This window comes from Syngnathus scovelli, chromosome 1 (assembly GCF_024217435.2).
Source record: "Syngnathus scovelli strain Florida chromosome 1, RoL_Ssco_1.2, whole genome shotgun sequence".
Taxonomy (NCBI): domain Eukaryota; kingdom Metazoa; phylum Chordata; class Actinopteri; order Syngnathiformes; family Syngnathidae; genus Syngnathus; species Syngnathus scovelli.
In genome coordinates this window covers 13,413,825-13,425,858 of record NC_090847.1, presented here as the reverse complement: position 1 = coordinate 13,425,858, position 12,034 = coordinate 13,413,825, and the positions used below count along the sequence as shown (strand labels likewise).

Here is a 12,034-nt window from a genome sequence, read left to right as displayed (position 1 = left end):
TGGAATAGTACCTATGTGCTGATTACATAAGAGCAAAGCAAGACTTACGAGGAGGATGTCTGGACTGGTGCTTCCTAACTTCCCCTCCCATGTCAAAGTACCCAATGGAGAACGACATGGTGTGCTCAGGGGAGAGCAGCATGGGGATTTGTCTTTATTTTGTAGTTTCAATCCAACCTTGTGACGGTTCAGTGTCTTCAGCAGCTCAGATGTTTCTTCTGAGCTCATTTTGTCAAAATAGATTGTAGCACCCACAATCTGGTCACCTATTAAAATAAGTTGCACGAGGTTCAGTAAGAACAATTAATAAACTAAGTTTGGTAGCAATTTACTAGAAAAACAAAAGAAAAGAATAAAAGAAAACAAGAAGAAAAACTACCTTCATAGACTTTTCCAGATCGTGCTGCTGGTGACTCTCCTTTCACTTCTTTTACAAAGATCTCTCCTTCACTTGTCTGTTCAATCGTCAGGCCAGTTTTATCTGGACCCTCCCAGTCTGGAAAGAGCACTTCCCTTGTTTCTTCTTCATCCGCCATCTATACATATGGACAAACATATAATAATCGCTAGTCATGATCTGTCAAATGCGAATTTATCTTTACTTTGTGAAAAATGTATCAGAGATACCTTGTTTTGTTTCTTTTGCACTCAAGCCCTGGTGGGAAAGAACGTCACCCTCTTGGTTTCCTGCATGAGGAAAATGTTATTAAAGCATTGCAAATGCACAGACAACTAAATACATTTTATTTCATTCCAGACAACACTGTATTTCACTCATGCCTCAATCATTAGACAATTTACCCAAATAATCTGACTTGTAGTTCCCAATGATCAACGCTAGAGGTTGGTAAAATCCTTTCAGACAATACAGGCTCATTCTCACTACTCTAAGTCTTGAGTAAAAAGCAACCCAATATGACACCTCCGCCTACTTTAAAAATTACATTTGCATAACAGTTATCACTGCATGCATAATGCCAAGTGCTACAAGAGGTAGGGAGGTAGAGAGGTAGATAAGGCGGGTTAGGGTGGATGGATGGATGGATGGATGGATGGATGGATGGATGGATGGATGGATGGATGGATGGATGGATGGATGGATGGATGGATGGATGGATGGATGGATGGATGGATGGATGGATGGAGGGAGGGAGGGAGGGGGAGAGAGAGATAGATAGATAGATAGATAGATAGATAGATAGATAGATAGATAGATAGATAGATAGATAGATAGATAGATAGATAGATAGATAGATAGATAGATAGATAGATAGATAGATAGATATACTAAATCTGCCGTATGTGTGTGTGTGTGTGTGTGTGTGCGTGTGTGTGTGTGTGTGTGCGTGTGTGTGTGTGTGTGTGTGCGCGCGCGCGTGCGCGTGCGCGTGCGCGTGTGTGTGTGTGTGTGCGTGTGTGCGTGTGTGCGTGTGTGCGTGTGTGTGTGTGTTACTCGCGGAGATTCTTGTGAAATAAACTGATTCAATACCGACAGAGCATCATCCAATATCGATGTGTACACCCGCACAACAATTTTACAAATATTGTACACATCATCAAAGTAATTTCCATATTTGGTGGCCAGCAAATGATTAGTAATAGCCTGGATAAACAGTTTGGAAAACAAATGATCGGGTCCTTCACAACATCAGCACAGTCAACACTATAGAATGATAAACACACTTTTTAAAAATATTCAAATAAAGTTAATGTAAATACTCTGTTAATTATGTCTTACCATCCAGTCTAGTATTTAATACTTGTCTAAATAACTATATCCAATATTATACTTATGTTACTAATCTTTGGTGAATATGCTACTTTTTAAAAGATATCAAGCAGCAAAGAACATGCGGAATCTGAGACAAAAATAAAGAACCAGCACAGCATTTGGAGGATTTGGAGAATTTCATTAGACTAAACATCACTAAGCAAGGGGTTGTATTCCTGCATGGTTTGCATCCTGGACACTGCTCACATGGATGCACCATGCAATATGCTAATAAACACGTCCATTTTAAGATTGGCCCCATGTGACTGGAAGCATACGGAGAATGCATGCAATGCTTTGAGACAATATTAATCTTGCTCTCTAAAATAGATTTTCTTAGTCTCTCGAGTCTGAATACAAAAAGCCAGGGTCAACGCTCCAGCACATGCAGGGTAAAGGGATAGTACAGATTATGCCGATGACTCACAGCCATCTGCAACCCGATTTTCTGACTTCATTTTTACACAGTTATTGTGACATGTTGCCTCGACTGAAGTTTGAATCTATTCCAACCTCAGCCATTACAATAAATGTTGTTTGACAGACACTGTCATACGTTGCTTGAGACCACAATTTAAGAACCCTGTTGGATAATGTTGGACTCATTCTTACTGCTCCAATAATCCCATTTGAGCTGTGTTTCGAAAAATCTGAGAATTGCCATTAGATGTTGCTACAGATGAACCTCAATTTTACACACCAAGCAAAATGGCAGACCCGTGATGTTTTGCTGCTACAATACGTTCCTGTCATTGCATCATGGCAATATACTCTACTGTCATTAATTGGGCAGATGTGTACAGACCAGCAAGTGGTTGAAACATTACCATAAACTACTCGTCAGCTAGTTACTGTCAATCACTCTATTTTGTTTCAACTGCATTCTGAGCTCTTACTCAGTTGTGAAAATTGCTAGTGTTAGACTAAGAATTCCATCCTACTGTTTGTGAAATGCGCTGCAAATTGCAATCACAGAATAAAAACATTGTGTCAGTCAAAACTGAAAATTATTATTTGTTGGATTTTCCCTCTAATTTTTACTTTGGGTCTTATTTGGCTGTGCAGGGTTTGCCCATGTTATGCAGCCCGTGATGGTAATTATTATTAATATTTGTTTACCCTCTTTCTTTTGCAAATTTCATAGTTGCTCTTCTTCACCGTGAGTAAAACATTTGGAGTGTAGTTTTGTCACACTTTTGCTATGTTTCTAGAAAGGGAGGAGGGGAGGGGTCGCAGCTACCGGCAAGAAGGCTGGAGGAAACAACTTTAGTTGAGAAAGGTGAGGGCAGGAAATGATGGGCAAAAAACAAAAAGTGGGTGAGATAGCTGAGGAATTGCTGGACACCTTATGAGTTAACTAGAGAGGGAACGAAAGAAAACAAGAGAGCAGTAAAGCAAATATAACAAATGGTTATCGCAGGAGTGAGCTACGAGCTTGGTGATGGGCAAATTGAGTAAAAGACAAAAAGTGGGTGACATAGTTGAGGAATTGCTGGAGGAATGACACCTTATGAGTTAACTGGCGAGGGAGTGAAAGAAAACAAGAGAGCAGTAAAGCAAATATAACACATGGCTATCGCAGGAGTGAGCTCCGAGCTTGGTGAGAGGTAACGCTCAAGGGTAGTCCTAGTCCTTCAACCTTTTATTAAATTCTATCTCAAGTATTCCAATGTCCCTCTCTTTGAGAAGTTTATGATACGATAATTGCTCTTAACAGATCCTGCTATATACAGTTGATATTAAAAATCTACACACCCATTTAAATGCCAAGCTTTTGATGATTAAAAAAATAACACCAAGATAAATAATTTCAAAACGTTTTCTACCATTAATACAATATTTAACTTTTATGAAATAATTTTAACATCTCTTAAAAAGTGTAAGTAAAATAAACAACTGCAATAATGTGGTTGCACAACCATGCACAACTTCTTATATATGGGATATGGGTGTGGTCAGATTTAACCAATCACATTCAAACTCTTGGACACTCACCTGCCAGCGTGTAACATGGCTTTGATTAACCCCAAACATATTTCAGATGTTCATTTTGGGACTTTTCTTTTGTTTCCTGACAGAAGCCTGAGTTTCTTGTGCTAACACTTACTACTGTTTGGAACTGTTAGTAATTCTCTTTACCTTGACTGAGGTCTCAATTTAAGCTAAAGAAAAACAGCTCCAAAACATAATTTTGTCACCACCAAACTTCACTGTGTTACTTTGGTGATCAGCAGTGTTGTGTTCACTCCAAACATATTTTTGGAAATTATGGACAATTATAACCATAACCGGACCATAACAAATTTCTCAGATAATTTTGAGTGATTTTATGGTCCGACGAAAGCAAGGTTGGAAATTTTGGAAACATTCCAAACAAACAAAAATACCCAAAACATTTAACAGGGGAATAGGAAAATCAAGACATTTGCATTTTCCTCACAAATCAATGTTTTTTTTTTGTTTTTTTTTTAATCCCTGGTACGTACAAAAAAAAATAAAATAAAAAATGCTCATCACCAAAAGAACACCACACCCACAGTTGTGCCAGCATCGTGCTTTGGAGCTGATTTGGTTCAGTTGGACATTGGATGTTTTTCAAAAGAGTGAGTCCGTCAAATCAGACTAGAACATCTTTATTTAGGTCAATCAAAGACACTTAAAACAGTAGCAGGTGTGTTCTGAGTCTGCGTCTGACTGCTTAATTTGGAACGCACTTACTTATGAGAGGGTGTGCACACTAATTTTGTTTTGTTTAGTTCTACTGCCACTCTTGAAAATATTTTTTAATCAACTGAGTTCTACAGGTTATGGGCCACACTAATGTTGGAATGTCCTTTTAATTATTTATCTTGGTCTCTGGGCTGTCAACTGGGCTGTGTATACTTTTTCATACCCACCATAAAAGACCATCTTGTGACAATTAATTTGAAAGGATCATATAATTCCAAACAGACTGTTTCTCAATGAGTAAGCTTCTGTTCATCATAAGACAAGCACGCAGTCACACACCATGACAGTCATTATCTGTTCTTTCCCGTTTTACGTCAGTGCCATTCTTTGTGTGCCGTGTTTCTGAAATATTTTGAAGATGTACAAACAGGTTTCTTGAAAAAAAGTCTTTAAAGGGAATATAAATTAAAGCATAGAGTAGATGAAACACTATCCATCACATATGGTGTGGTTTGGAATGCATTTAGAGCAAACCATAGTGGGACAGTGAGACAGACAAAGCCTTTATTTACTGGATTGTGACCAAAGAACATATGGATGTGCCTCTCTGCTCTGCCATTGGTTTACAGGGACAACACAGAGTGATTTCTCCGCGCCTTTTTTTTCCACTCAAAGGCAATAAACCATCCAACGCTGCTGACTATAAACAGGCAAGACTTGCAGGCCCTTATGGATTTGTTTCATAAGAAGGGGGTTCGAGGAACCCAACAGGTGGTGGCTGGGGGAGGAACAAGGGGGTGGCAAGAGGAGGAAACAGGGTGCAAAAGTGTCAAGTTTCTATTCGAGTTAGAACAGCAGAGGCATGATCTCGAGTCAAAGGAGGCTTTGCAACAAACATTCCAGCACATTTTGCTCTCTGTCTGCATAATGGAGGGCTGTTCTGAGGTCACACTGACAAGATGGCCTTGGAGTGCAGAAGTGGGTGGGTGGGATCAGAAGTTTAGTTTTCCTTTCCTGACCAGTAACAGATGTATACAGAGGATTCCTTTTTGACATCATGTCAAGGACAATTACCTTGGATCGCTCAAGCGAGGCCAAGGGCTTCAGTCCGATGCGTTGGTTCTTGTTTTCTTGACTTCTGGTGACAGAAAAGCAGACAGGGTGGTGATTTATTTAATATGGTACTTCCACATTGTAATTGGATCACAATAAACAACCAAATAAGCTCTGCAATATATTGTACAAAAAAGAAACAGAAGATGATGCTCAATTTATGTTTTTCAGTTCCGCAGTGAAAGGCTGACTCCCCATGACATATAGCCAACTTGTTATCACATTGTTAACATCGGATGTGTTTACCTTAAAATAAAAGAAAAAACAGGCAATGTTTTATCATATATTTAAGTATTTGCACAGCTCAATTCTTAATCCATTTTTTTAAATATCACTTTTCTGGCATCATTAATATGTTTTCTTGCTGTGACTTGTCCAAGCTCTTACATGACTACCGCAGATTGTTGCTTCAGCCCACTGGCACATTTGGAAACAAAGCCTTCTCTTTGTTAGAGCAAAGTACAAACAGAACCAGACTGAATGTGTTTAAAGGCAGGCATCTACCAGTGGGAACATGCCCCTCGGAATAATTCTTTTGCGACAGGCTGTGCAGCTCCATCATTAACATCTCCCTATTATTATCATTAGTCGGTTAAGTTATAAAAAAAAAAGTGATATTTCTTTCCAAAACCCTTAGTTTGCCTAATTTGTCGGTATTGCATATTTGAACTAACTTTCCTCCAAAATAGTAGGAACATTGCTGAGATAAATGCTACCCGATAGCAGTTGTCCTTTTGTTTGCGTAAGGAGAGCAGTGGTACAGCAGCTGTGCACACTTTGCATCCCGCACTCTTGTTGCGGTATCATAATCATCAGGCTGCTGTTGAAGCATCAATGCCATGAAATGATTCAAACAAACTCACAGGTGTAGTCACTAAATTTACAGAAAACAAAACTAGATGGGTGTGTGAAGTGCATCATGTTATGACTTGCTTGTGGTGAGATTTGTTGCTGATTCACTTGTGTTGACTTTGTAGTGTGTCAAAAGATAAGACACCCTTGAAACCCAAATATGAGACCACACAGTGGACACCAACAGTGGGTACACAAAAATGCATGTACAGAAGAAAGCACTGCCTGTGGAGTCCACAAGTCCACTCACATTGCTTCACCTCTGCTATGCTTGCGGCGGGAGAAGCTCAGAGCATGGCCCCACCCAGACCTTCAGTCGCACACATTCCTTGATAGCGCTGCCGGGCCAGCTGGAAGGGAGCCCAGCCTCTCCCCGCACTGACTAACTCCACAGAAATGTTCTCTTCCTGCCTCACTCGGGCTCCATTCTGTGCTGCCCACCCCACTCCCCCTGTCTACAGTGAGGCCACCACACCCCCAATGTGCAGGTTCTTAAATAAACAAGAACACCACACACATTCACATTACTCACCATCCAGCATGCGCTCTGAAACACTGGGTTATCAAAGATCACAATCAAATTGTTATTGGCTACATTTGTGCTACAGTCATGCAACTAAACACGTGTTGTACACCTTTGTTCAAACAGCTAACCCTAGTACGGCAAATCAGTCTGGGATTCAAGTCAGCTCACGTCAACTTGGTTGCCAAATGTAATCATTTTGATGAACACAAAACAGCAGCCGTGTGACCGTGGTTACGGCTCAAGTGTGAGTGAGCAAGCCACTTTAAAGGGTTCGGCAAGGCGCGAAAATAAAAGCCACAAAGAAGAGAGGGAAGAAAAGAGGTAGCAAATTATTGTCGAGCAAAATGGACTCCCTGTTCTCACACAGTGCAACTACAGTATGGGGAGAAGGCCTCCGCTCACTATCCCTGAAAACATACAGATAAAGTATGTATGTGTGACTCATAGAAAAGGAATGCATGTCAAGATAAGTGGTTCTCTTCTGTGCTCCACAGTCAACGTTCAGTACTGCATCCCTAAACCAAACCACAAGTCCTGAATGAGAACAAAGCCTGCCCACTGACGCCAGCTTGCCCACTTATTAAAACTGTTGTCAGTTTGGGAGAGGTTGGAAAAAAAACGGGAGATAGACACAAGGAACTTCAACAGACAAAATTTAAGGTCGAGTTAGATACAGGGCAGGTTTTCATTGTTTTCTCTTGCATTACTGGATATGTGAGGTGGGAGGACCTCCGATTGAATTTCCTCTCCTGAGGTTGATGTTTGAGAGGGAGTGTTTCCTTCAAAACACCAAGGCTTTGTCAAGAAGTGTTGCTTTTTTTGGACTGATTCCATTATTTTCCTTTCTGCAATATTAGGATGCAGGACAACTTGAAACAACTGTTTTTCACAGTACTAATGTCATATTTTCTTTACCTCGGTTTACATTACCATGTGCGAAAACTGCCACAACAAAAACAAGATAGCATGTGAGGCTTTTGCACATGATCCATAGCAGCATTAGACACTTCATAATTAAGTTTGGATTTGTTTCTGTCCATGACAGCTGCCATTGGAACAAGATCAATTGCAAGTCCATTCATAGAGCTAGAGAGCAAAAGGTGAAAAGGAGGGCAGAATTGCAAGCATAGTTTCAGAAGGTATATTTATAGTTATTAGACTTTCTTTGACGCAGAGTGCTTGGAAAATTAGACCTGAAGAAAAGTCGAAATTATTTTTGAGATTGCAATGGGAAAAAAGCAAGCCTATTTGCTGTTTGATAAAAATTACAGAAAGAATCCTTGATCTACTTTTTTCTGGTGGTTCAATTGTTTGATGAAAAATCTAAAAGTAACCTTTGAATTATGTTAGTAACAAAAAAAAAAACAGAAACAAACAGGCAGCGGTAAATATAACACTGCAGCATGTCTTCCCTCGTGAGACAATTTGGCTTGTAAGGCTTTCTATGTAAATAAGTTTTGTTTTATGGCAGATGTATTACCACACCTCTCAAATCACGTAATCTCTACAGACAGACAACGCACACTGCGGACATTGTGAGACATTCCAAACTTGCGCACTGGATGGACGAGAAGGGAGTGGCTGCAGGGCGGATTGTCTAGGAGGGCTTTTAAAAACTTCACACACTATGGTTACATGTTTAGACACTGCTAGAGAATCTGTAAACTCCCCTCACAGAAACACTTATATCTATATATATTTGATACTGCTTGTGATTTAGGGCTATACAAATAAACTTGACTTGACATATATATATATATATATATATATATATATATATATATATATATATATATATATATATATATATATATATATAAATTCATGATGCAATAGCTGTCACCCTCGTTAAGTTTAGCCTCTATAATCGATCCAAGCACGTTGTGGCTGCCTCCCCACACTGGTTTGCCCTCCTATCAACATTCTAACAGGCCCAACAGAGGAAAAGGAAAAGGAAGTGTGTGAGACCACTTTCTTTCCGTTCTGCCTGGCTCATACGGCTCCTTTTGGCCAGTATGGCAATGCAATAAGAAAAGAACAGCCAGTGCTGAAAAAAAAAAAAAAAAAACATGGCAAGCCTTTGCCTTAAGGATGAAAGTGACGTTGTTTATTAGTGAGCAAGACTATGCAAAAACTTGGTGGTCAGGTGATCATTGATTAATTTATGATAATAACAATAATAATAATAATAATAATTATTATTATTATTATTATTATTATTATTATTATTATTATTATTATTATTATTATAAATTACTTAATGTTGATGGTTTGTTTTGATAAGTGGGTCCAAGTAAGATCAGTTGCATTTTGGCGGAGGTCTGGCCTCTACTGATTTCCATGATAGCTTATGACACACTGTCACATGGTTGGCACAGGCACCAAAGTGAGTGACAGGATGAAAATAGCATAACTTCATGCAAAAGAGTGTTTTTGATGAAAATGGTTTCAACAACTTCACATGACACCATAATATAGTCTCTGTGTCAGTTCATTGCTTAGTGACATGAGTATTCAAACAAACGACATTTGCCTTGAGCCAGAACAAGGCCCCGTTCACTGGGGAGTCTTTCACAACCAGTTCTGAGGCTTTCATCACCTCCAATCTACATTGCATATTTATTCATTTTTGCGTCATGCAGGTATATGCATGACAGAGTAACATGTTATACAACCTTCACACCACATTATCACCAAGTAAAACATGAAGAATGACATTTCAAGAGTACTATTGCCAAAGTACACTACAAGAGACCCTTTGCCCGCCCCCCGAGAATGATTTGGCTCTGTGAGCGACCTATGTCAGAGTCAATCACCTTGACAGGAGCAATTTGAGAAACGCCAGACATTTACAACCTTGGAACCGACAGCAAAGAGTCTGCAGAGAAGAGCAACAGTGCACTGAAATGCGTTTTCTTTTTTGGGTGTGGCAGGGGAGCGCTGCGAGGCTGGGCAACTGCACACGTTGACATTTTACTCTTTGATAGAATTCAACGAGAGATGAAGAGATGAGTTGACTTTTTGCTGCAGTAACCAGCCCCCCCCCCCCCCCCCCCCCACACACACACACACACACACATGCACACACACCCCAGTTTTACTCGCTTGGAGTGAACTTGATCCAGATGAAGAAGATTCTACTTGGAAGCATATCTGAAAAGATGTTATATATTTTTATCAAACTTGTAGACACAGGAAAGACATCTTAGTCACCAACGTGCAGAGGCTTAGTTCTCTCTTTATGCCTCAGACCTGGTTCCAATTAGCTTGTCTTTCCAAACCACTGCATTCCATTACCCCACCACCACCACCCCTGCCCCCCTCACTGACTCCCTCCTCCGTACTCTCGCTTCCCTTCTTCCTCTCTCCTTCTACCCTCATCTCTCCTGCCCTGTGCCCCTGTTCAACCAATGACACGTGAAGAAACAGAGAAAGAGGAAAAATCCGGCAGAACAAAATATTTGTAGCATTGAGCCATGAGGTCAAAACAGCAACTTTAAACTTTCTTGTTTAAACTTGTGTAAACTTTCCACTGTATGACAATCTATTCCTGGAAAGTTATGCAAACCCACGGCTCAAAGAAATTATCAAAAAAAAAAAAAAAAAAAACATACACATATTACAACGATGAAGCAGAATTGTATGTTTTCAATTATCCAATAACCTCAATTGCATAATGACAAGTAAACTAAAGTTAAAGTTAATGGTTTAAAGTTATTAAAACCAAGCATATATTTCCTTTCCGCAACCAGCACTGTTGATACGTTTTGGTACTTTTGGTAGATTTGCTATAAATTTTTAAGCATGGAGATTTCAGCTGCAAAAAGGGTGTGCCTCTGTGAGGAGAAGAACACAGGCAGAGAGAAAAAGGAGGGGGTGGAAGGAGGCGAAGGAGAGGAATCCACACCCAGACTGGTTGGTGGCTTCAGACGCGCATGGCTTTGTAACTTTACTTTTTAAACGTCGACGTGCCTTGCAAGCCTTTGCCAATGCTGACAGACAACGCAGGAAAACATCAAGTGATAAGATCAACGCTGCCAATTTGAATCTTATCTTGGCAGTCATTGCGCTATTCAACTGTCATCAAGTGTGCGGAATACTCCAGTGCAACTTGAAAACCACAAATCCACGTGTTGAATTTGAGCAATTTTGGAATGTATCGGAGTTTTTGGTCAAACAAATCCCAATGCAAATACAACGCAGTAACTATCACAGCGAGTTCAGCTTTAATCCATGGAAAGTCTTTGACTCGCAAACTGTTGCGCAGTTAAAGGAAAAGTGAAGTGCGCAATTCCACTCCGCTCCTGCAGGTACACACCCACTTTTGGAACCTGCTCATTTTAATTTAAAAGAGGAATTATCATAACATTTTAACATCACCCCCGCCTTTTAGAAAAGAAAAAAAAAAACACTAAGAAATGTTCACTAGTGATACTCACACTCAACACTACTGCCATCTGAACTGTGACAGAAATGCTGGACTGCCAAGTTTTCCACTTTTTGTTAATTATTACAATGTTTTTCCCCTATGATAATTACTTGAGATAAAGCTCAGATGACAGCAAGAATATGAAGTATGCATAGTATAAAACTGGATCCATACCTGTGCGCACACGTTGCGCCCGAGAAGCCTCACACAAGCTTGAGCATCCTTGAAAACGTTGTCGTCTTTCCCTTCTACTCAGTCCAAGAAGAGCGTTTCTCAACTTTGTCTGACGAAATTCTATGACTTCTCCAACTTTTCAATCAAGCAAAGTTTCCAGGGCGTTTTCTTTCCTCCCACCCGCTCTTTCTCCCTCCCTCCTCTCTGCTGAGTTGATTTTAACTTCTTTTTTTCCCTGTGTAGCTGCTCCTCTGGGTTGAGCAGAGTGCTCGGATAGGGTGCTGGGTTGGGTTGCTGGTTTCCAGAGGGGAGGGGACCAGTGCGAGGGAGTGGTTCTTTGCTGCCATGGGACAACCTACGAGGGAGCGGCCCTTCGTAGCCATGGGTCAACTGACTATTCCACATGGGGGACCTTAAAACAAAAAAAGAAAGCAAATGTCAACCGTAAGGTTATGACAAAAGAACTTTACCTTTGTTAACATATTGCACTACCAATACA

The 12,034-nt window shown here is 40.2% G+C and overlaps 1 protein-coding gene across 1 annotated transcript in view; it reads right to left on the bottom strand.

Moving 5' to 3' along the window:
* Nucleotides 1–11,782, bottom strand: part of ahnak (AHNAK nucleoprotein) — a 31,630-nt gene extending 19,848 nt beyond the window's left edge. The window contains exons 1-5 of the mRNA XM_068650558.1: nt 11,536–11,782; nt 5,516–5,579; nt 628–687; nt 380–536; nt 49–266 (exon numbers count right to left, since the gene is read on the bottom strand). Coding sequence (XP_068506659.1) covers nt 49–266; nt 380–536 — 375 coding nt within the window. The 5' untranslated portion in view covers nt 628–687; nt 5,516–5,579; nt 11,536–11,782. The remainder of the gene's footprint in view (nt 1–48; nt 267–379; nt 537–627; nt 688–5,515; nt 5,580–11,535) is intronic.
* Nucleotides 11,783–12,034: the final 252 nt, after the last annotated feature.